This window comes from Vicia villosa, unplaced genomic scaffold, assembly GCF_029867415.1.
Source record: "Vicia villosa cultivar HV-30 ecotype Madison, WI unplaced genomic scaffold, Vvil1.0 ctg.000374F_1_1, whole genome shotgun sequence".
In the NCBI taxonomy this organism is placed as follows: domain Eukaryota; kingdom Viridiplantae; phylum Streptophyta; class Magnoliopsida; order Fabales; family Fabaceae; genus Vicia; species Vicia villosa.
This window is the reverse complement of record NW_026705173.1, coordinates 222737-249369: the sequence shown is the minus strand read 5'-3', so window position 1 is coordinate 249369 and position 26633 is coordinate 222737. Positions and strand designations below refer to the sequence as shown.

At 37.6% G+C, this 26633-nt stretch overlaps 1 protein-coding gene across 1 annotated transcript; it reads right to left on the bottom strand.

The window, feature by feature from the left end:
* Window positions 1–4926: 4926 nt before the first annotated feature.
* Window positions 4927–6774, bottom strand: LOC131627616 (uncharacterized). The gene has a single exon (XM_058898455.1). The coding sequence runs from the start codon at window positions 6772–6774 to the stop codon at window positions 4927–4929; it is 1848 nt and encodes a 615-aa protein (XP_058754438.1).
* Window positions 6775–26633: the final 19859 nt, after the last annotated feature.

The following is a 26633-nucleotide window of genomic DNA, read 5'->3' as shown; positions in this document are numbered from 1 at the left end:
GTTGGCAGCCGCTAGAATAGGGGAGACCTTTTTTGCCACAAATTTCACTTTTGGTTTCATGATTAGAATGAAGAACTAACTCCCGAAGGCAAATCCTGCTGCTTATGGGTTCCATTGCTTTGAGTTTATTCTAATACTAATTTAAATTCGATTTCTGTTCAATTCTTTTCTATGAAATCATTTGCTTAATTTGATTACAATTGTTTGCTTAATTCGATTGTTGTTCATAGGATAGAATTGATTAAATTCGATTGTATGCATGTTCCTAAATTTAATTGCGTGTTATCGTTTGCTTAATTCGTTAACTCGTCATATTCTTAACCATTTGCTTAATTCGGTAAATAGGAACATAAATCGTATGATTTTGATAAGCGCTTGTCTGATTAATCTCATAATCGAATAGGATCGAAGCCGTTTAGGGATTGGTGTTATTATAACCGATGATAAGTCGGAACCCGAATCAGTAGGATTAGTCGTTTAGCTTATTTTGATAATCACTTAATTTACTCTGTTTTATAAATTGATTCTAAAACAAACCCCCATTATCGTTTTTATTGTTAGTTAATAAAATCAAGAATCCTTGTGAGAACGATATCCGAGTTGTCGTTACCGCTAAACTACGTTTTCAAAATACTCGTTTTTGATCCGTGCACGACAGCGGATCACAGTGTTTTACTTCATTTTGTACTATTTTTTGACTTGTTCTATTTCATGCTCTTGTACTTATTTTCATGTATCCTACTTGTTGACTTCTAATTGTGATCTTTAATTTTCATGTTTCTTTTATTCCTAACCTTATGTAGAAACCATGATAATATTAGGCTAGTTTTCATTTAGGCTAGTTTCTTTTCCTTTTCAACTTTAAAACACCTAACAATATCCAAATTAAATCCCCATAAAAAATACCAAGAAAATACTAAAAAATCATTAATAAAAAAGTGAAAATCATTAAATAGGGAATGGAAGCTTGAATCTCCCTTGCTTAAGGGAATCATTCGAGTGCTTGGATCTCCCTTGCTTAAGGGAACAATTCGAGCGTAAGTTCCCAATTTCTAAAAAACACAAACCATAGAGCAACTCGAGTCTCCCTTGCTTTGGGGTTCGACTTGAAACGCTTAAAATCTCTTCTTCATCTCGCCTCCGAGGCAATCTTTCCCTTAATCGGACATGTTGCTTCCTTTCGATCGCAGACTGGTAACGCATAAGACTCCACTCAACGAGCTACTATCCTGACGCTAGATTGCGAACGTAACTCCGTCCACTAAAAAACACAAAAACAAACAAAAACATGTGAGCCGAACTACGTCGCTCTGACTCCTGAAAAGGATACGTAGGCATTAGGTCGCGGGGCCTAAGCGAGCACAACTATTTATAACCCTTATTTTCCCCGTGTTTCTTTTCTTTCTTTTGCATGCATTCACTTAGCATTGAGCTCTACACACCCTTTAGATAGCAACAAACATAGGTGGATACCATCGAGTACGATGGACGTGAGGGGTGCTAGCACCTTCCCCTCGCGTAACCGACTTCCGTACCTATTTCCTTTGGTCGTAAGACCTTCCTCTTATTCGTTTTAGGTTTGCTGACGTTCCTTTCCTTTTAGGATAGATATGTTAGTGGCGACTCTGTTGTTCATTTTCGCGAGCGTGCGACAGTATGTATCCGGATTTTCTGAATCATTATCGTGACTACGAATACCTGAAAAGTAGGGCTATATTGGCGTCGACCATTGAAATGGTTGACAACATTAACGACCATGGTTTGGCTATGATGCCAGGTATAATCAATTATAAAAACCGAAGCTATATTATTGCATATGATTATCGCGTATATTAAATAATCTATGATATTCTTTGTAGGTGAGTTGAAGGATTACTTTAGCTCTAATTCAGTGGATCGGTCCGAGATACATGACAGGGACATGCTTGATGTCCCCAGTCCTGAGTTTTTAAGCTCTTTGAAAACTTCCAGATTGCCTAATCAGCACATAAAACTAAAGGTCGGTACACCAATTATGTTAATGAGGAACATTGATCAGTCCGAAGGTTTGTGTAACGGTACACGACTAATTGTTACAAAGATGGCTAACCATGTTCTTGAAGTGCACATCATGGGTGGCAAAAAACATGGCAACTGTGTATATATCCCCATAATGAATATGTCCCCTTCAAAGTCTCCCTGGCCTTTCAAGTTGAGCCGTCGTCAGTTTCCAATTATTGTCTCCTACGCAATGACTATAAACAAGTCATAGGGTCAGTCCCTAGATTGGGTCGGGCTTTACATTCCTCGAGATGTTTTTACTCACGGATAAATATATGTCGCACTTTCAAGAGTCACGACAAAAAAAGGAATGAAAGTGTTGATCCATGACGACAACAACAACGCGAAGGTTTCTACAACAAACATCGTCTACAAGGAGGTTTTCAACAATGTATGAAGAAATACCTTCCCTGATGCAAAAAAAACTTATAGTTTAGGTTTCTACAACAAACGTCATTTTTTGTCTCTTTTGTTTTCTATTTAGTGTTTTTTGTCTAAATCGAGGAATCTGTAGCATTTTGCAAAATTAAGATGTTTATGACATTGAAAATTGAAAACTTATCACGAATTCACATTACATTGAAACAAGTATCATAGAAGCAAGAAGATTCAGATTTATGAAATACGAACCTTATATACGTGGCAAGTTTTTTTTACGTCGTTTACGTCCAGTCTGAATCTGATGGTTTCACCACATGCAAGTTTGTTGCTTATGCAGAAATCACCCCATTCGTATCCCAATTTTGTACGCTCTGGGTCATCTGGTTAACGACTAACAGAGATTGAGTCATATCGTTGTCGCCGCACAGTGTCAGTACCTCATAATCGTTATCTCGCAAGGCACGGTCAAAGTCTGGCGCCAATTTCTACACAACAAATACAAAGTAGTTGCTCAGTATAAGACCAGTCGATACAAATGCAAACTACTTTTTGTGTGAACCTACTGTGGAAAGTTGGCAATTGTTCATTGGTTAGGACCTCTTCTACACCTACGATCTCAAAAATGTTTTTACCGTAATATCCAACATAGACTATGACGTCGTTTGAGATTTTGTAAACGGAGCACAACTGTTCCCGACCACCAACAACAACTGGGAAATCCTCATTTATATTCACAATTAATTTGTTCACCGTTCCGTCATTGTCCATAAAATTCCAGGTCCGACTAAGATCTGTTAAATGGTTTCTTACAAACAATGGCTCCACCTCTGCAAATTCCTAAAGCATGATATCCAGTTTGTAATAGAAATACAAAGTTAGTATTTGTTCATATAAAAAAATAACACATGAACATTGCAAGTTCACAGATTTGTGAAACACACATACTTACTTGATATGATAACTTGGCAATTGCAAAGGTATCAAGCAGATCCAGGTGGGGGCTAAACACACTTCCTACCATTGTTGGGGTTGCCTCTAATTGCAGATCTAAAACGTGAATTTAACACAACCACCTTCAGATCTAAGTTTGTGTATACAGCAAGAGGTAGGGGTGTATATGGATAATTGCCTTTGTGTGGTGAGAGAGTTTTATTGCAATATCACATGTCAACAATATAGCAGAGATTCTTTATGACAACTGAAATTCTGGACTCAGACACGCGATGTCGAACAGGATGTCACGACATTACTATCTGAATATTCTTAAACAAACGAACAAGAAGTAAACAAGCATATAACAACACAAGAAAGTTGTTAACCCAGTTCGGTGCAAACACACCTACATCTGGGGGCTTCCAAGCCAGGGAGGAAGTCCACTATTAGTAATATCAATTTAGAGTAATACAGTTCAAGATTACACCTTTCACTTAATATCTACCCAATGCAACTTCAACCTAATATTACTTAGATCAGAGATTCCACTCACTCCCCCTCAATCACAACAGTGATGAATAAAGCTCAATGAATATGGATAGAAGACACACTTCAAGGACACAGCTTGATCTTGCTTAAAAGCTTCAATCAAGTACAATGGTACTCTTGCTTAAAAGCTTCAAGTACTTCTTACAACTCAAACAAAAACACCTAGACCAAGACAATCATCATGATGATTGTTTGGCTTACAAGAAAGCTAGAACGTCAAAAAACTTAAACACGAAAAACTCTTAAAGCTTCTCAATTAAAAACCCTAATCCGGTCTGCAGCTTCTTCATAATATATATAGCCTTCAAAAACGCAGCAGCTGGGCCTTGGATCCAAATTAGTTTTAAACCTAATTAAACTAATTTCCACAAATCAAGGAACCTAAAATAAGAGCAATTAAAGACGTCCTTGAACAGATCATGATCCAATATTTCCAAGTAAAGCGCATAGGATATTAACAGATCACATAACCAGAATTAGTAACAGAAAGAGACGTAACAGCTACGGATGTCATGACATCGGCCTTGACATCAGGTAAAGGCCTGCATAAATAAAAACTTCACAACAGTAGAATGCATGTCATGACACCAGTGTTGACATGATAAAATCACAATGAGTTTTACCAAAAATTACAGCCAATCAACAACATCTACAAACTCCCCCTTTGGCAAATTTTTGGCTAAAACATGAATAGATGTAACCATATAATATCAGAGCATACACAGCAGCCAACAACACCAAGAGTACAGAAAAATAAATTCTGTAGTAAAACAACAGCCAGCTTGTTTAATCACCAGAAAACCAGAAAACATCTATTTAAACATCTGTTACAGACTACCACTTAGCATTGTCAAGGAGAACCAGAAAACATCCAAAATATAAGAAAATAAAAACAAAAAAACCAAAATATCCATCACTCCCCCTTTTTAGCCACAAAAGGAAGCCAAACACAAACAGAAGATCAGCATAAAAGGGGAACAAAATCAGTCAATCAAAAGAGACACCAGTAGAAGAGCAGTAGAGCTAATTGTCAGATCCATCAGTCTCTTCATCACTAGAGCCACTAGTCTCTTCATCAGCATCACTACTCCCAGTATCTTCAGTACCCTCACCATCCTCAGCCTCTTCCTCATCACCACTATCAGCACCTTTGTCTTCATTCATATTGTCACCATCACTTCCACCAGCATGATCATCATCTGCAAACTGCTCAAGACTTTGAATGAGCTTTTCAAGCTTCATCTTCCTGTTGTCCAACTCTTTACAAGTCTCTTTCAGCTCAGCAATAAGAAAGGTTTTGTTCACAGACTTGCTGGTTTGTGATGTCCCAGCAGATGTTATGTCATCTGACCTTTGGAGCAGCTTATAGTGAAAAGACAAAGCACTCTCCCTTTTACACACAGAATCTTTAGCTTTCAGAATTCCAGGGTATTGCTCGAGGATTATCCCACATATCAGGGATGGAAAAGCAATGGGTAGCTTGGTAGCAGAGGTACCAACATGCCTCATAGTTTGATCAAATATGTAAGTCCCATAATCAAATTTTGTCTTGGTTCCCACAACATATATGAATCTACCTAGGCCAACAGCAATGGTAGAAGTGTGATTTGTAGGCACCCAGTTAGCAGCACCAATTTTATGCAGCAAGGCATACCTGACATTCAAAAGACTAGCAGACAATTTACTCTTTATGGGCCATTTCTTAACCTTACCACCAGTGATAACTTTGCACACTTCATTGTCAGTCACTTCAAGCTCAGGTTGAGCCTCATCATCTCTACCTAGATAGAGGTTGATAACAGTAGGGGAAAAATCTATACATTTTCTTCTAACATACACCTTATGAAAATCCTCAGTTCTCCCATCAGCACAATCTTGAGACAAATTTACTATAAACTCCTTCACGAGCATTTCATAGCATTTAGAAAAATGAGTAACAGTTTTAAGCAAACCTGCAGATTTGATGAGCTTCATGACCTCTTGACATTCCAGAGCATCATTTGCAAGTTCTCTTTCCAGAGCCAGTCTTCTTTGATACACAAACTTCCACTGGATAGCATTTGAAGCATAGTGCAAATAAATGTTGTCCAAGGGAACATCACGAACCTTTGTGGAGGATTTGGTGACAGCAATCTTCTTCTTTGAAGGGATGTCAGGGACATCACTTAGGACATTATCTTCGGAGTCACAAACACTTCTTTCTTTTCTCTTCTTCACAGCAACCTTGCTCCCAGTTCTTGAAGGTTCAGCAGAGACCTTCTTGATTTTTTCTTTGGTGGCAGTCTTTAGAGGAGCAACTTTAGTCTTGGGAGGATGTTGATCATCAACCTGCTTTCCCCTTCGAGCCTTGACTCTGTTGGAAATGCTAGAGATGAGGTCATCATCAGCAATGTCAATAGGATCATCAAGATTATCCAGATCCACCACATCATTTGCATTGTCAGTAGGGCGAGTAGGCTTCTCTTTAGGAGAAGTAGCAGTGACCTCTTCAGCTTTCTCTGTTTCAAGAATCTCCGCATCTTTATCTTCAGATGCTTCAACATCTTTAGCATCAGAACTCTCAACAATGTTAGCTTCAGATGTTTCGACATCAACATGATCTTTGCTAGCATCAACTTGATCGTCTTTGCTGTTCTCAGGAGCAGGAGCTTGAGCTAAAGGAACAGATATTCCTTCTACCTTGTGACCTTCATTCAAGATTCTCGTGACAAGACCTGCGATCGCATTGTGGACATAAGAAGAACCCTCTTTATCCCTAGCAGAAAACGTTTTTGGAATAGACCCACCAGTTGATTTTCTTGCATGCATCTTTCTTGGTATACTACCAACAGGATCAGTAGCCGGTGTCGCACCCCAATTTTTGACCCACATATTTCATTCATTTGATATTATCGCATTCGTATTTCATTTGTATTATATCATCGCATCGTTGCATATTTTAGAAAAAAATTGACTTTTTACTAAAGTCAACAAAAAATAGCTTTAGACAGTTTAAATTAATCTTAGTTTTAATATTATTTTATTTTTAGTTTAGATTTAATTTAGATTAATTTTTAGTCTTTAATATTTTTTTATCTTTTAGTTTAAATTTATTTTAGATTAATTTTTATTTCATTTTTATTTATTTATTATTATTATTAACTTCTTTTTTGTTGTTGTTGTTATTATTATTATTATTATTATTATTATTATTATTATTATTATTATTATTATTATTCCATTATTCCTTTTGCAAGTCAAACAAACAAAAAAGACAAAAAAATCCTGCTATCTCTGCTATCTCAAAGCTTGCCCAAAGGTTCAAAATCGTTGTTGTCCATGCCATGCCATTACAGTCCAAAACTGCACCCTTGCTGCTATCCCTTTCCCTACCTGCATTATGCAGTCCACTCTGTCCAAAACCTATTCCAAACAGAACAAGACAAAGCTTGCATTACTTTGTGCAACTGAATTCTGCAAGAAAAAGCCAATCAAACAGCTTCCAAATGTGTTCAAAACTCATATAATTTCTCCCCAAACTCTTTCAATTCCTCTATAAAAGAAGAATAAAAACACAGCAAGAAGGGGGCGACACACAAAAAATCACAAGAAAAAAGCTCCACAAAAACTCTGCAAAACATTAACATACATTCATCCATTTCAAAACCTTCACAAAGTCCAAACTACACAACAACCCCAAATCGCAAAACCTTCATCCCTCATTAATATCCATCACTAATAAACCCCTACCATCGTTCAAATCTCCACACTTGCAGAGACCAGAAACACACACCAAAGCCAAACTTCACAACACAAATTCTGCCCAGAAATCACAAACAACACCATTTCACACACTCATTCACAGCCAGACACAAAGAACAACACACACAAAGAAGAAGAGGAAGCTGAATTCAGAGCAGAGAGAAAAGTCAAAAGCATACCTCAGTAATCTCTCGCAAGTACATTCGGTAACCTTGATACACTGCAATTTTTGTTCCTTTTCTTTGATGTTTAGCTTATTTCTATGAAAACCTATCGTTGTGTAGTGCTCTGTTTAGATGTGGTTGTTTGAACTTGAACACATTGAGAAATCAAGAGAGGTGAGATCGAAGGTTATTTGTTGTTTTTTCTGCGAAACCGCGAAACAGTGAGAGATCGAAAGAGAGATCGCAAGAGTTTTGTATCATTTTTCTTTCAATTTTGTTTGCTGATGATTAAGCAGAGATAGAGACCGGGTGAGGAGAGGAAACGAAGTCGTGAGAGGGAAGAGAGAATCGTAAGCGACAATCGCGTGTGAACGTGTTTCATTTTTTTTCTTCTTTGTAAGAGTATACAGAGCAAGTTGAAGTGAGAAAGGGGGCTAGGGTTCTTGAACCCGGTTCAGTCCTCCAATTCTGTTTTTTTTTGTGTATTTTGAGTGTGGATCCGGACCGGCCCAATACACCATGGCTTTTCTTTTATTTTTTATTGATTATTATCTTCTTGGGCCTTTACCAAGTACACCCCAGGCCCATGTTTGTTTTCTTATTTTCTTGTTTTGTTTTATTTCTCATAAAATTTAGTTCTGTTTTAAAAATTAAAAAAAATAATTCAGTTCTAATAATAAAATTTCTCCTTGTTTCTTCATGAAATAAAAATTAAAAAATCCAAAAATATATTTTATTTAGATTATAATTTTATTATTAAAAATACCAAAAAATATTATATTAGTTTCATCCAAAATCAATAAACCTTGGTCCAATGCCAAGTCGTTTGAAATATTTTCTCGATCCAACGTCGAGTTCCTTTTCAAAAATCTTTTTAACCATACCGAAAGATCGAGTGACAAGAAGTGTACACCTCTTGAATACCTCGATTCTTTTGGATTAACACCTTTTTTAAAACCTTTCATTAATTAAATCAAAGTGATTAAGTGACAAGGGGTGCACACCTCTTGAATACCTTCGATCCTTTGAATCAAACAATAAAATGCTTTCTTAAGTAAATCGAGAAATCAAGTGACAAGAAGTGCACACCTCTTGAATACCTTGATTTTCTTGAATCAAAACTCTTTAATTAATCAAAGTGATCCTGTGACAAGAAGTGCACACCTCTTGAATACCTTGATCCTTTGAATTAAAATATATTAATAAAACCAAAAGATTGAGTGACAAGAAGTGCACACCTCTTGAATACCTTGATCCTTTGAATCAAAACACCTTAATAAAACTGAAAGATCCTGTGACAAGAAGTGCACACCTCTTGAATACCTTGATCTTTTGAACAAGGACAACAAGTGACAATGGGGCTCGCTCCTGTTCAATACCTTGGGTAAAGACGCGCTAGGTGCACACCTATGCTCAATCCTTTGCTAAATGTCCTTTTAAAATACAATCTCAAATTCATTTAACCTTTTTTGCCTCGTGGCTTTTAAAACTCTTTTCATAAACGAGAGACTTATTCAATTTCAATACGAACCTACTTCCACATGTGAAGATCGAATATCTTCCACTCGAATGCGATGATGGCCAAAATCATGTCTTATCTTGATTTAGTCATCCATTCTTGTAGTGATATCATATCCATGTGCGCGTAGTATTTCCATTTGAAAGCGATCGAGTACCTCTCGCTAAAATCAACCAACAAAACTTTTCGTGGTTCTTCCCCCGAACTACGATTGCTCTGACTTTCCCATTGCACTAGGGAATACGTAGGCACAAGATACAAACGTCTTGGCGAGCATAATAATAAAAATCTTTTCTTTTTCTTCATAATAATAAAAAACCTAAAAAACACTTTCTTTTGTCTTTTCTCGATTAGTAAGCTAAAGAACACAAACATTACACTAAACACTCAAACGCGAAACTAACTAAATGGGTCCCATCGAGTACGATGGAGGTAAGGGGTGCTAATACCTTCCCCTTGCTTAACCGACTCCCGAACCCTAATTTGGTTGCGATGACCATCTTATCCGTTTTCTTTTTATTCGTGGGTTTTATCGATATTTTCCCTTTCCTCTTTGGAATAAATAAAGTTCGGTGGCGACTCTGTTGTACTTCGAGCGCGCGAAAACGCGTCGAGTCACATTTTTACCGCTACAGAAAGTGGCGACTCTGCTGGGGAGTTTTATTCTAAGAGAGTCAACCCTAGTTTAGTTCATTTTGCGTTTGAGTGTTTGCTTTTGTTTGTTTATTCTTATGTTCTTTATGCTTGTTCTTATATTCTTTATGTTTACTCTTTTGTTGTTTATGTTTCTTTACTCTTGCTTTATCGCTTTTATTTTATTTTTGTATATATTCATTTGTGGATATGGGAATGATACTTGAGTGAAGCTCTCAACCCGAGCTTTGAAAAACAAGAGAAAAACATAAGTTAGGAGGTGGTTGTGTAGTGCTAGTCCCCAAGGTGAACACCTTGAATGGCTAATACGAGAACCCCACTTGGAGGAGACTTAGTCATGAAATTTGTCATAAGATGGTTCGCCCATCGCATGGTAGAAATCTGATTTCGTCGCTAACTCCAAGGACCTTTAGAACCCGTTCCATCTGTAGAGTTTATGTTATATCCAAAAACTCTAGAGCTAACCTTGTGAGGGGATTCTTGGGTAAAAGAACTTAGAACTGTCCTAACTTAGGGAGCCTTCCTCAATAGGTTGTTTTTGTTATCACGCTTTGCATCCAACATTGCATGACATTGCATATCATTTGCATCACGCCAGTACCTCATTCCAACTGTCTCTTTCATTCAGTTATCTATCAACGGTCAAACTGGTTCCTCCACACGAGTACGAGACTAGAGCCAACGTCAGACAAAGAATGGCGGACCAAGAACAACACAATGCTGAAGTTAGAATGGAGATTGAGGATCTGAAGTCAGGAATGACTAAGCTCACCGAGATGTTGCAAGTTCTGATTGCTAGAGGAGAACCACCTCAAAGGACTGTCATTCAAGAGGTCGCCGACGATGTTGAAGACCCTATTCCTGTTCAGAGGCCTGCCACTACATGGCCTGAGTTTGGTTTACCTCCTGATTATTCTCCACCTCACGCTACTACTGCTGTGTTGGGCCAACCTTCGCGACCAATGTTCCAAGCTCCGATCATGACCGAGTCTCAGCCAATTGTGCACGCTGCTGCCCAAACTACTTATGGAAATCCTCTCTTTGAGTACCATGCTGGAGATCATCAAAGTGAAAAAGAAGCTGGTGACATCGATGAAGTCAAAGAACAGTATCAAATCCTGGAGAAAAGACTAAGAGCCATGGAAGGTGCTGGTTATTTTGGGGTTGCTGCTGAGAATATGTGTTTGGTTTCTGACCTGGTTATACCTGCAAAGTTTAAAACTCCTGAGTTTGAAAAGTACAAAGGGTACACTTGTCCAAGAAGTCATTTGACCATGTACTACCGCAAGATGGCTGCCTACACCAAGAACGACAAATTGCTGATTCATTGTTTTCAAGATAGCCTGACTGGTGCTTCCCTGAAGTGGTATATGGGACTGGAGAAGAGTCATATTCATTGTTTCCAAGATCTGAATGATGCTTTCATGAAACAATACAAGTACAATCTGGATATGGCACCTGATCGCCGTCAACTACAAAACATGTCTCAGAAAGAAAGGGAACCCTTCAAGGAGTATGCTCAACGCTGGAGAGAGCTAGCTTCTCAAGTGGAACCTCCGTTGGCCGAGAAAGAATTAACTGGAATGTTCATGGATACTCTCTCACCTTTCTATTGGGAAAAGATGATTGGAAGCGTGTCCTCCAACTTTACTGACTTGGTGACTATTGGTCAAAGGCTAGAGGAAGGAATTAAGAATGGCAAAGTTGCCAATACTGCTGAATCTTCTAATGGAGCAAGGAGGTCTTTTGGAAACTTCCATAGGAAGAAGGAAGGAGAAACAAATGCTGTGAGTGATGAAGGAAGAAGACCTCGTCAAAGAACTAATAACTATGATCAACCAATTGTAGTTACAGTTGCTCCTGTGACCAAGGCTCCACAAGTTCAAACTCCTCAACCTCAAGCTGCTAATCAGAATTTGAACCGTGCTGACACCCGCTTTGATCCTATTCCTATGTCGTACACTGAATTGTATCCTGCGTTGGTTCATAAAGGGTTGATAACGACTAGGTCTCCACCTCCGCTTCGAGATCCTCCTCCAAGAGGATTCCGATCTGACCTTCATTGTGAGTTTCATCAAGGTGGTATAGGACATGACTTGGAAGGTTGCTATGCACTGAAGACTAGAGTACAAGAGTTGATTAATGCGAAGATGCTCACTTTCAAGGACATCAATCCCAATGTTGTCAGCAATCCTTTGCCAAAACTGAGTGGCTGAAGACCGAGCAAGCTGTGTTATTTCCTAAAGCCAAGTGTTTCAGACAGGATAGCTCCTCCTCGTCACTGATTAGTCACTAGGCCTCGTTTCCTTCTGTTTGCAGTTTCCTTGTTTATCTTGTGTACTGCATTTGAATTTTGTTTGTTCTTGATTATTAATTTTAATGAAATGAGCATTGCGTGTTTTGATTCAACCCATTGTGTTTATCTTTATGCTTTATCTTTTAAAAAAGGAAAAAACAACAACAAAAATATATCTCTTTTTCACTTTCTTTATCAAGCTTTTGTTTATGCAAAGATTGGAGGGAGGATGATGACAACAAAACACCCAAGTTGTTGAATTGTATGCTTTCAAATAGAACTTTGTTGATGATGTACAGGCATTGTTTCAATCCCCAAACACTGGAGAAATAAGGAAGTTAATCCCTAGTCAAACCCCTTTGAGCCTTCGAAGTTGGAGTTTCTTTTTAAACGAAAAAACCCGCAATTTTAACCTGGGGCAGGGTAGTTCTCAGTTAATTTGTTTATGCATTCAATTACAAGTAAATCATTAAGTACACCTTTCAATAAGGGTTTCAGTCAAAAGTGACCAAAATGGTTATCGTTATCAAGGCAGTCACTATCTTTCCGATAACAAAAAAAAATCAAAGAAAAAGCCCGCTAAGTCAAAACCTACGAAGGAGACTTAGGCAAAACTGGGGCATCCCGCTGACTGTAATCCTAAAAAGAAACAGTTCAGGCAAAAGTTAGGGATATAAATAAAAAAAAGAAGTCAATAAATTCCCTGAACAACAACAAAGCGTTGTGACCATCAAAAGGAAAAAGTGACTGCCATCTCAAAGATTCCCTTGGTCTTTAAACCATTATCATTATCATAGGTGCAATTCAAAAGCCTCTTGAAACCTGAATGTATAGTTTGAATTAACTGAGCATAGGATTGAAGTTCATCGCGAAGAATGGGGTGGGTACAAATATACTTTGAGCCTATATCCTTTATTTCTGAAACCGTGAACCAAGCCACGTTACAACCTTCAAAAGACCTAATTGAAGCAAGGTTTCTTTTGAAAGCATACTACGACAAGGTTGCGTTAACCTGACTCCTAAAGATCTTTGCAAATCGTTTGTTTTATCATATCTTTTTCTTTATCCATTACTTTGAAAGTCTAGACCATCGTGTGTGGACTTTTGATTCATTTGCTTTACATCAATAACATCATTCCGATAAATGATTTTGATTTCAAAATATGCTTTGAGCATTGCATTAAGATTACCATTTTTGAATGAACATTTTATTTGCAAGTACTCATCTTTTAGGAAGTTCAAACAGTTGAGGAACTTGATCCGTGATCCTATCAGGGGCACGTTACTTTAAGATCCAGTTATTCAAAAATTGTATTGGGGGCAAGTATTACCAACATTCATTTCAAGAACTGAAGCAAGGATCATTTAGCAAGCAGTCGATCAGGGGCAGTTTTCTTCAGCGATCCCCAAGCAGTTTATCAGTCCTTCTCAAAAGGATCACTGGTATGACAAAACCATATTGGCAATGTTCTTGTGTTGAGGAACCAGAGTTCCAATCTTCCTTCACAAAAGAGTCTACCTCAGTTGTCATAATCAACTGCATTACATTCATCATTCACATATCATGCATAGAAAATTCAAAAAAAAATCATGCATCTAAACAAAATTCATACTCATTTACATCTTTACCTTGAGATCAAAGCCCAACTTACTTGGCATCTACCAAAACATTGTTTGTCCTTTCACCCAAAGCTAGTCATTGGATTCATAATCTTTCGTTGTCGCCCAAAGCCTGTTATTGGATGTCATTGCCATCTGAAGCCTGTTATCAGATGTCATAATCTTTCTTTCATCCAAAGCCTGTTATTGGATGTCATAATCTTATTGCCATCTGAGGCCTGTTATCAGATGTCATAATCTTTCATTGTCATTCGAAGCCTGTTATCGGATGTCATAATCTTTCATTGCCATCTGAGGCCTGTTATCAGATGTCATAAATCTCCTTTGTCATCCAAAGCCTGTTATCGGATGTCATTGCCATCTGAAGCGTGTTATCAGATGTCCTAACCTTTCATTGTCGTCCAAAGCCTGTTATTGGATATCATGATCTTTCATTGCCATCCGAAGCCTGTTATCGAGTGTCATAATTTTTCATTGCCATCCAAAGCCTGTTATCGGATGTCATAATCATTCAACGTCGCTCTTGAATTCATCTGATTATTGACGTCGTCTAATGCCACCCTTAGACATTCATACTATCCTTCTACCCAGAGTTTTTATCCCTTGTTTAAAAGTCTCTCCATCCTTAATTTGTCTCTTGCGACACCATATTCCCCACAGGATTCAGAATGTCTCATATCATATTGCATTCAAAATAACAAAAAAAGAGTCCATGCATTACATTCCATTTGCATATGAAGGACAAAAATTGTGTACTTTGTATTTAAGTCTCTTCACATCTTCGATAGAAGAAACTTAAATAGGGGCATCTGTCGCACCCCAATTTTTGACCCACATATTTCATTCATTTGATATTATCGCATTCGTATTTCATTTGTATTATATCATCGCATCGTTGCATATTTTAGAAAAAAATTGACTTTTTACTAAAGTCAACAAAAAATAGCTTTAGACAGTTTAAATTAATCTTAGTTTTAATATTATTTTATTTTTAGTTTAGATTTAATTTAGATTAATTTTTAGTCTTTAATATTTTTTTATCTTTTAGTTTAAATTTATTTTAGATTAATTTTTATTTCATTTTTATTTATTTATTATTATTATTAACTTCTTTTTTGTTGTTGTTGTTATTATTATTATTATTATTATTATTATTATTATTATTATTATTATTATTATTATTATTATTATTATTATTATTATTATTATTATTATTCCATTATTCCTTTTGCAAGTCAAACAAACAAAAAAGACAAAAAAATCCTGCTATCTCTGCTATCTCAAAGCTTGCCCAAAGGTTCAAAATCGTTGTTGTCCATGCCATGCCATTACAGTCCAAAACTGCACCCTTGCTGCTATCCCTTTCCCTACCTGCATTATGCAGTCCACTCTGTCCAAAACCTATTCCAAATAGAACAAGACAAAGCTTGCATTACTTTGTGCAACTGAATTCTGCAAGAAAAAGCCAATCAAACAGCTTCCAAATGTGTTCAAAACTCATATAATTTCCCCCCAAACTCTTTCAATTCCTCTATAAAAGAAGAATAAAAACACAGCAAGAAGGGGGCGACACACAAAAAATCACAAGAAAAAAGCTCCACAAAAACTCTGCAAAACATTAACATACATTCATCCATTTCAAAACCTTCACAAAGTCCAAACTACACAACAACCCCAAATCGCAAAACCTTCATCCCTCATTAATATCCATCACTAATAAACCCCTACCATCGTTCAAATCTCCACACTTGCAGAGACCAGAAACACACACCAAAGCCAAACTTCACAACACAAATTCTGCCCAGAAATCACAAACAACACCATTTCACACACTCATTCACAGCCAGACACAAAGAACAACACACACAAAGAAGAAGAGGAAGCTGAATTCAGAGCAGAGAGAAAAGTCAAAAGCATACCTCAGTAATCTCTCGCAAGTACATTCGGTAACCTTGATACACTGCAATTTTTGTTCCTTTTCTTTGATGTTTAGCTTATTTCTATGAAAACCTATCGTTGTGTAGTGCTCTGTTTAGATGTGGTTGTTTGAACTTGAACACATTGAGAAATCAAGAGAGGTGAGATCGAAGGTTATTTGTTGTTTTTTCTGCGAAACCGCGAAACAGTGAGAGATCGAAAGAGAGATCGCAAGAGTTTTGTATCATTTTTCTTTCAATTTTGTTTGCTGATGATTAAGCAGAGATAGAGACCGGGTGAGGAGAGGAAACGAAGTCGTGAGAGGGAAGAGAGAATCGTAAGCGACAATCGCGTGTGAACGTGTTTCATTTTTTTTCTTCTTTGTAAGAGTATACAGAGCAAGTTGAAGTGAGAAAGGGGGCTAGGGTTCTTGAACCCGGTTCAGTCCTCCAATTCTGTTTTTTTTTTGTGTATTTTGAGTGTGGATCCGGACCGGCCCAATACACCATGGCTTTTCTTTTATTTTTTATTGATTATTATCTTCTTGGGCCTTTACCAAGTACACCCCAGGCCCATGTTTGTTTTCTTATTTTCTTGTTTTGTTTTATTTCTCATAAAATTTAGTTCTGTTTTAAAAATTAAAAAAAATAATTCAGTTCTAATAATAAAATTTCTCCTTGTTTCTTCATGAAATAAAAATTAAAAAATCCAAAAATATATTTTATTTAGATTATAATTTTATTATTAAAAATACCAAAAAATATTATATTAGTTTCATCCAAAATCAATAAACCTTGGTCCAATGCCAAGTCGTTTGAAATATTTTCTCGATCCAACGTCGAGTTCCTTTTCAAAAATCTTTTTAACCATACCGAAAGATCGAGTGACAAGAAGTGTACACCTCTTGAATACCTCGATTCTTTTGGATTAACACCTTTTTTAAAACCTTTCATTAATTAAATCAAAGTGATTAAGTGACAAGGGGTGCACACCTCTTGAATACCTTCGATCCTTTGAATCAAACAATAAAATGCTTTCTTAAGTAAATCGAGAAATCAAGTGACAAGAAGTGCACACCTCTTGAATACCTTGATTTTCTTGAATCAAAACTCTTTAATTAATCAAAGTGATCCTGTGACAAAAAGTGCACACCTCTTGAATACCTTGATCCTTTGAATTAAAATATATTAATAAAACCAAAAGATTGAGTGACAAGAAGTGCACACCTCTTGAATACCTTGATCCTTTGAATCAAAACACCTTAATAAAACTGAAAGATCCTGTGACAAGAAGTGCACACCTCTTGAATACCTTGATCTTTTGAACAAGGACAACAAGTGACAATGGGGCTCGCTCCTGTTCAATACCTTGGGTAAAGACGCGCTAGGTGCACACCTATGCTCAATCCTTTGCTAAATGTCCTTTTAAAATACAATCTCAAATTCATTTAACCTTTTTTGCCTCGTGGCTTTTAAAACTCTTTTCATAAACGAGAGACTTATTCAATTTCAATACGAACCTACTTCCACATGTGAAGATCGAATATCTTCCACTCGAATGCGATGATGGCCAAAATCATGTCTTATCTTGATTTAGTCATCCATTCTTGTAGTGATATCATATCCATGTGCGCGTAGTATTTCCATTTGAAAGCGATCGAGTACCTCTCGCTAAAATCAACCAACAAAACTTTTCGTGGTTCTTCCCCCGAACTACGATTGCTCTGACTTTCCCATTGCACTAGGGAATACGTAGGCACAAGATACAAACGTCTTGGCGAGCATAATAATAAAAATCTTTTCTTTTTCTTCATAATAATAAAAAACCTAAAAAACACTTTCTTTTGTCTTTTCTCGATTAGTAAGCTAAAGAACACAAACATTACACTAAACACTCAAACGCGAAACTAACTAAATGGGTCCCATCGAGTACGATGGAGGTAAGGGGTGCTAATACCTTCCCCTTGCTTAACCGACTCCCGAACCCTAATTTGGTTGCGATGACCATCTTATCCGTTTTCTTTTTATTCGTGGGTTTTATCGATATTTTCCCTTTCCTCTTTGGAATAAATAAAGTTCGGTGGCGACTCTGTTGTACTTCGAGCGCGCGAAAACGCGTCGAGTCACATTTTTACCGCTACAGCCGGCACCGAGTTTAATGGCACAACATCCAGCACAACATCCTGATCACCTACCATATTTGGTGCCCTAGAGTCAGATGCTGTTTCAGAGCGTGAAGTAGTCTTCTTTGAAGGAGAAATCTGAGACATGCTGAGAGTGAATGAAATGATGGAGAAGGGTTTGTGAATGTAGCGAATCAGAGAGGTAGAGTGAATGCCGAAAATAGGTTTTGTGGGAATGGGAACCGTTTGGAAGGAGTGAAAAGGAGGGGGAAAATACACTTTAATATGTAATGATAACAAATATTTGGAGAGTAGAATACTGTTGGCCCCACACCCAGTTAATTGCTATAATCCCTCATAAAGACAAATGCCTAGCTTACTTCTCAAATTTTCAAATTGATTAGCATCCAAAGCTTTTGTGAAAATATCAGCCAGTTGAAGGTTAGTAGCAACATGTTCCAAGGCAATTACTTTATCTTCAACAAGATCTCTTATGAAGTGATGCCTAATATCAATGTGCTTGGTCCTGCTATGCTGGATAGGACTCTTTGAGATATTAATGGCACTTAGGTTGTCACAATATAATGTCATGACATCTTGTGTGTCATTATATTCTGTTAACATTTGTTTCATCCAAACAAGCTGAGAACAACTACTTCCTGCTGCAATGTATTCTGCCTCTGCAGTAGATAGGGATACACAATTTTGTTTCTTGCTGAACCATGAGATGAGGTTATTCCCCAAGAAGAAACATCCTCCTTAAGTACTTTTTCTATCATCAGCACTTCCATCCCAGTCTACATCACAATATCCAGTGAGAATTGGTTCACACCCATGAGAGTAGAGCTTACCATACTCACAAGTACCATTCACATATTTTAGAATCCTCTTGACTTGATTTATGTGACTGATCTTGGGTTCTGCTTGATATCTAGCACACACCCCAACAGCAAAAGCAATATCAGGCCTACTAGCTGTGAGATACAGCAGGCTTCCTATCATGCTTCTATACAAGCTTTGATCAACATTTGTGCCCTTTTCATCTTTGGACAATTTTAAATGAGTAGGTGCAGGTGTTCTTTTGTGACTAGCATTCTCCATCCCAAATTTTTTGACAATGTTTTTGGCATACTTGCTCTGAGAGAGAAAAATTGAGTCTTCCATCTGTTTAACTTGCAGTCCAAGAAAGTAAGTTAATTCTCCAACTAGACTCATTTCAAATTCTGATTGCATCTGGTCAACAAAATGTTTAATCATCGTGTCTGACATCCCACCAAACACAATATCATCCACATAGATTTGAGCAATCAGGATCTTTCCTCCTTCATCTTTAACAAAGAGAGTTTTATCTATCCCTCCTTTCCTGTAACCATTACTAGTAAGAAACTCAGTTAGTCTCTCATACCAAGCTCTAGGGGCTTGTTTCAGCCCATAAAGAGCTTTTCTTAGTTTGTACACATGATCAGGATGGTTTGGATCAGCAAAGCCTTTAGGTTGTTCCACATAGACTTCCTCACTCAAGTAACCATTTAGGAAAGCACTCTTCACATCCATCTGGTATAGTTTGAATTTCAGAATACAAGCAACTCCTAACAACAATCTAATTGACTCAAGTCTAGCAACAGGAGCAAAAGTTTCATCAAAGTCAATTCCTTCAACTTGAGTGTATCCTTGAGCAACTAGCCTTGCTTTGTTTCTGATTATAGTTCCCAGTTCATCTGACTTACTCTTGTAAACCCATTTAGTTCCAATGACATTTGTATCTTTAGGTCTTGGAACCAGCTCCCATACTTCATTCCTTTCAAACTGGCCTAATTCTTCTTGCATAGCATTAATCCAAAACTCATCTGTCAGAGCTTCCTTAACATTCTTGGTTCAATTTTTGATACAAAACAGGAGTTTGAGACCTGTTCTCTTGACCTTGTAACTACTCCACTGTTGGGATCTCCTATAATAAGTTCACTAGGATGATCTTTTTGAACTCTTATAGATGGTCTTTTGTTAGAGGGTTCAGCTTCAGCTTTTGTAATAGTGGGACTGCAATCATCTTCTTTCTTAGATTCTTCAGCTGCGTGTTCCCAGAATGTTCCAACATCATATGTGACATCTGCTTGTTTGTGTTCGTCATCAACCACCACATTTATGGATTCCATGATTATCCTCGTTCTTGAGTTGAAAACTCTATAGGCTCTGCTGTTTGTAGAGTAGCCAAGAAAAATCCCTTCATCACTCTTGGAATCCATCTTCCTTCTGTGATCTCTATCAGCAAGGATGTAACACTTACTACCAAACACATGGAAGTATTTGACAGTGGGTTTTCTTCCCTTCCAGTTCTCATACAGAGTGGTAGAGGTTCCTTTCCTTAAGGTAACTCTATTATGAACATAACAGGCAGTATTCATGGCTTCAGCTCAGAAATAAATAGGGAGTTTCTTAGCATGAATCATAGCTCTGGCTGATTCTTGAATGGTTCTGTTTTTCCTTTGAACAACCCCATTTTGCTGTGGAGTAATAGGGGATGAAAACTCATGGTGTATACCTTCAGAGGAGCAAAAATCAGCAAATTTTTGATTCTCAAATTCCTTTCCATGATCACTTCTGATTCTTACAACATCATTTTCCTTTTCCCTTTGAATTCTTTGACACAGGTCTTTGAAAACATCAAACACATCTGACTTTTCTCTAATGAAGTTTATCCAAGTGTATCTGGAGTAATCGTCCACAACTACATAAGCATATTTCTTTCCTCCAAGACTTTCCATTTGCATAGGTCCCATCAAGTCCATGTGAAGCAGTTCTAGAACCCTGGAAGTAGTCAGATGTCTAACCTTTGGATGTGACATCCTGGTTTGTTTTCCTACCTGACATTCACCACAAATTCTTCCTTCATCAATTTGTAACTTGGGAATTCCTCTCACAGCTTCCATAGAAATAATCTTTTTCATACCTCTTAGATGAAGGTGACCAAGTTTTTTATGCCACAACTTTGCTTCTTCTTCTTTAGAACATACAGTTGAGTAGTTAGATTTATGAGAGACCCACAAGTAATAGTTATCTTTGGATCTGACTCCCCTCATTACTACATTCTTTCCTTTATCAGTGACCACACACTCAGTTTTAGTGAAGTTAACTTGGTATCCTTGGTCACAAAGTTGACTAATACTTATGAGATTAGCCGTCAAGCCTTTGACCAACAAGACACCTTCCAGATTTGGAACTCCTGAGCAGTCTAGTTTTCCAACCCCTTTGATTTCTCCTTTAGCTCCATCACCAAAGGTTACATAGCTAGTAGAATGGTTTTTGATATCTACTAATAGATTCTTGATTCCAGTCATGTGTCTGGAACATCCACTATCAAAATACCAATCTTCTTTGGCTGATACTCTGAGAGATGTATGAGCTATTAAGGCCATATTTTTAGGTGTCCACTGTTGCTTCTTGATGGGTATGATCTGCTTGGGTCTGTAGTATGGAGCTTGATCTGGGTGTCCATATAATCTGAAACAGAAGGGCTTAATGTGTCCAAATCTACCACAGTAATGACATCTCCATCTTTGAAATTTCTTCTTCATTCTACTTTTGTCATGATGTTGAGTCACATGTTTTGACATCGGGTTCAACATCTTGGATTCTGGTTTAGTATTACTGCTAGCTTGAGGATGTTTCATAGCACCAACAAATCCTATACCAGACATATCTCCTGAGCTCTTTCCAATCTGTAGAATCTCTTCCAACATATCAGAACTACTGTTTAACATTTTGACAGATTTTGACATATGATCAAGTTTGGATGTTAGCATGGTAACTTCACTGTTTAGACCAGATATAGTTTCACGAAGCCCTGTGTTGTCTGCCTCCAACTGAACTATGTATTTCTTCTGCTTTTCACCTTGTTGACAGACTTCAGCACTTCTGATGCATAGCTTTCTGTATGATGCTGCCAATTCTTCAAAGGTTAACTCATCTTCGCTAGAATCTTCATCAGAGACACAAACACCAGTAAGGGCTGTGACATGTTTGGCAGATTCTTCTTCACAATCACTCTCAGAGTCTTCATCAGACCAGGAGACTGACAGTCCTTTCTTTTGTTTCTTGAGATAAGTGGGACATTCAGCTCTAATATGTCCATATCCTTCACATCCATGACACTGAATTCCTTTGCTTTGATTGTACTTTTCTTCAGGTTTAACCTTTCTGCTAGAATCATAGGATCTGTTAGTGTCAAAAGGGATGTTCTTGACATTTGGTCTTGACTTCTGATCCATTCTTCGTATAATCTTGTTAAATTGTCTTCCAAGCATGGCTATAGATTCAGTTAGATTTTCTACTCTACCTTCCTCTTCTTCTTCTTGAGAGTTGGACACAAAAGCTAGGCTCTTATTTTTCTTTTCAGTATTGTCACTAATCCCTATCTCAAAGGTTTGAAGGGATCCAATTAATTCTTCTACCTTCATCTTGCTGATATCCTGTGCTTCTTCTATAGCTGTGACTTTCATATCAAATCTCCTAGGCAAGGATCTAAGGATCTTTCTCACCAGCTTTTCATCAGACATTTTTTCTCCTAAAGCTCCTGAGGTATTAGCAATTTCAAGTATATTCATGTGAAACTCTTGAATACTTTCATCATCTTTCATCCTTAGATTCTCAAACTTTGTAGTTAGCAACTGAAGTCTTGACATTTTAACTTTGGAGGTGCCTTCATGAGTAGTTCTGAGGGTATCCCAAACATCTTTGGCTAGTTCACAATGGTGTACTAGTCTGAATATATTCCTATCAATTCCATTGAATAGAGCATTTAAAGCTTTAGAGTTGCCAAGAGCCAGCTCCTCCTCATCTTTGCTCCAATTTTCCTCAGGTGTGAGGGATGACTTGCCATCCTTATCAATAGTGACAGGATGTTCCCATCCTTTGTTTGCAGCTCTCCATGCTTTACTATCCAAGGATTTCAGAAAAGCCACCATACGAGGTTTCCAATAATCATAATTAGATCCATCCAGAATGGGTGGTCTGTTCACAAATCCACCACCTTCCTTGTCCATAGTACCAGAAAATGCTGTCCCTAGATCTCACCCAGTAAGAAAAACAGGAAGGGTGCCTGCTCTGATGCCAATTGAAATTCTGGACTCAGACACGCGATGTCGAACAGGATGTCACGACATTACTATCTGAATATTCTTAAACAAACGAACAAGAAGTAAACAAGCATATAACAACACAAGAAAGTTGTTAACCCAGTTCCATGCAAACACACCTACATCTGGGGGCTACCAAGCCAGGGAGGAAGTCCACTATAAGTAATATTAATTTAGAGTAATACAGTTCAAGATTACACCTTTCACTTAATATCTACCCAATGCAACTTCAACCTAATATTACTTAGATCAGAGATTCCACTCACTCCCCCTCAATCACAACAGTGATGAATAACGCTCAATGAATATGGATAGAAGACACACTTCAAGGACACAGCTTGATCTTGCTTAAAAGCTTCAATCAAGTACAATGGTACTCTTGCTTAAAAGCTTCAAGTACTTCTTACAACTCAAACAAAAACACCTAGACCAAGACAATCATCATGATGATTGTTTGGCTTACAAGAAAGCTAGAACGTCAAAAAACTTAAACACGAAAAACTCTTAAAGCTTCTCAATTAATGTAGATGTTGTTGATTGGCTGTAGTTTTTGGTAAAACTAATTGTGGTTCTATCATGTCAAAAACAGTGTCATGACATGCTTTATGTTGTTGTGAAGTCCTTCAGTATGCAGGCCTTTACCTGATGTCAGGGCCGATGTCATGACATTCACAGCTGTTCGTTATTTTCTTTTACTACTTATGGCTGTATGATCTGATAAGACCTTATGTGCTATATTTGGTAATAATGGATTCTGATCTGTTTCAAGGACGTCTTGGATGATTACTATTATGAGTTCCTTGTGTAATGGAGATTTGTTTTAATTAGGGCAAAAACTATTTTGTGGATCTAAGGCCCAGTTGCTGTATTGTCTGAAGGCTATTTAATCCATGCAGGTGCTGCTGTTGCCGTCAGGGGTTTTTGTTGGAGAAACTGTTAGAGCTCTTTTTGATTTGGTTTTCTCGTTGTAGTTTTCTTGTAAGCCAAACAATCATCATGATGATTGTCTTGGTCTAGGTGTTTTTGTTTTGAGTTGTAAGAAGTGTTCGAAGCTTTTAAGCAAGAGTACTATTGTACTTGATCAAAGCTTTTAAGCAAGATCAAGTTGTGTTTTTGAAGAGTGCCTTCTTTTTCATTGGTTAGTTTATCATCACTGCTGTGATTGAGGGGGAGTGAGTAGGATCTCTGGTCTAAGTTGTTTAGATTGAAGTTGCATTGGGTAGATATTAAGTGAGAGGCGTAATATTGAGTTGTATTACCTTGAATTGATATTACTTATAGTGGACTTCCTCCCTGGCTTGGTAGCCCCCAGATGTAGGTGTGTTTGCACCGAACTGGGTTAACAATTTTCCTGTGTTGTTTTCTGTTTACACTTTGTTCATTTGTTTAAAAACATTCAGATAGTGATGTCGTGACATCCTGTAAGACATCGCGTGTCTGAGTCCAGAATTTCAATTGGCATCAGAGCAGGCACCCTGCCTGTTTTTACTGGGTGAGATCTAGGGAAAGTATTTTCTGGTTCGATGGACAAAGAAGGTGGTGGATTTATAATGAGACCACCCATTCTGGATGGCTCTAATTATGATTATTGGAAACCTCTCATGGTGGCTTTTCTGAAATCCGTGAACAGCAAAGCATGGAGAGCTGTGAACAAAGGATGGGAACATCCTGTTAATACTGATAAAGATGGCAACAAAACTCTTAAACCAGAGGAAGATTGGGACAAAGATGAAGAGGCATTGGCGCTTGGCAACTCTAAAGCTCTAAATGCTTTATTCAATGGAATTGACAAAAATATATTCAGACTGGTTCACCAGTGTGAACTAGCCAAAGATGTCTGGGATATCCTAAAGACTGCTCATGAGGGCACCTCCAAAGTGAAGATGTCAAGACTTCAACTGCTAACTACAAAATTTGAAAATCTAAGGATGAGGGATGATGAAAGTATTAAGGATTTTCATATGAATTTACTCGATATTGCTAATACCTCAGGAGCTTTGGGAGAAAAAATGTCTGATGAAAAGTTGGTGAGAAAAATCCTTAGATCCCTACCTAAGAGATTTGATATGAAAGTTACAGCTATAGAAGAGGCACAGGACATCAGCAAAATGAAGGTAGAAGAGTTAATTGGATCTCTTCAAACCTTTGAGATGGGAATCAGTGAAAATTCTGAAAAGAAGAACAAGAGCATAGCCTTTGTGTCCAACTCTCAAGAGGAAGTAGAGGAAAGTAGAGAAGAGAATCTATCTGAATCTATAGCTATGCTTGGCAAACAATTCAGCAAAATTATAAGAAGAATGGATCAGAAGCCAAGACCTAATGTCAAGAACATCTCATCTGACATCAGTAGATCTTATGACTCTGGCAGAGGAGTTAAACCAGAAGAAAAGTACAACCACAACAAAGGGATTCAATGTCATGGATGTGAAGGGTATGGACATATTAGAGCTGAATGCCCTACTTATCTCAAGAAACAAAAGAAAGGATTGTCAGTCTCCTGGTCTGATGAAGATTCTGAGAGTGATTTTGAAGAAGAATCAGCCAAACATGTCACAGCCCTTACTGGAGTTTGCAATTCTGATGAAGATGCTAGTGAAGATGAGCTAACCTTTGAAGAACTGGCATCCTCCTACAGAAAGCTCTGTATCAGAAGTGCTGAAGTATGTCAACAAGGTGAAAAGCAGAAGAAATACATAGCCCAGTTGGAGACTGATAACAAAGAGCTTAATGAAACTATATCTGAACTGAATGGTGAAATTATCCTGTTACAATCCAAACTTGATCATATGTCAAAATCAGTAAAAATGTTGAACAGTGGCACGGATATGTTGGAGGAGATCTTGCAGGTTGGAAAAAGTTCAAGAGATATGTCTGGTATAGGATTTGTTGGTGCAAAGAGATATGTCCAAGATAGTAGCAGAACTAAACCTGAAGCTGAGATGTCGAAGCCGATGTCAAAACATGTGACTCAACATCACGAGAAAGGTGAAATGAAGAGAAAGTTTCAAAGATGGAGATGTCATTACTGTGGAAGATTTGGACACATTAAGCCTTTCTGCTTCAGACTATATGGATATCCAGATCAAGCTCCTTCTTACAAACCTAAGCAGATCATGCCTATCCAGAAGCAAAAATGGAAACCTAAAAGTATGGCTTTAATAGCCCATACATCTCTTAGAGTTTCAACCAAAGAAGACTGGTATTTTGATAGTGGATGTTCCAGACACATGACTGGAATCAAAAATCTGCTTGTTGATATCAAGAGACATTCTACTAGTTATGTAACCTTTGGTGATGGAGCTAAAGGAGAAATCAAAGGAGTTGGAAAACTAGATTGTTCAGGAGTGCCAAACTTAGAAGGTGTTTTGTTAGTCAAAGGCCTGACTGCCAATCTCATAAGCATCAGTCAACTCTGTGACCAAGGATACCAAGTCAACTTCACTAAAGCTGAGTGTGTGGTTACTAATGAAGAAAAGGAAGTAGTAATGAGGGGTGTCAGATCCAAAAATAACTGCTACTTGTGGGTGCCTCATGAATCCAGCTATTCTACTATATGCTCTAAAGA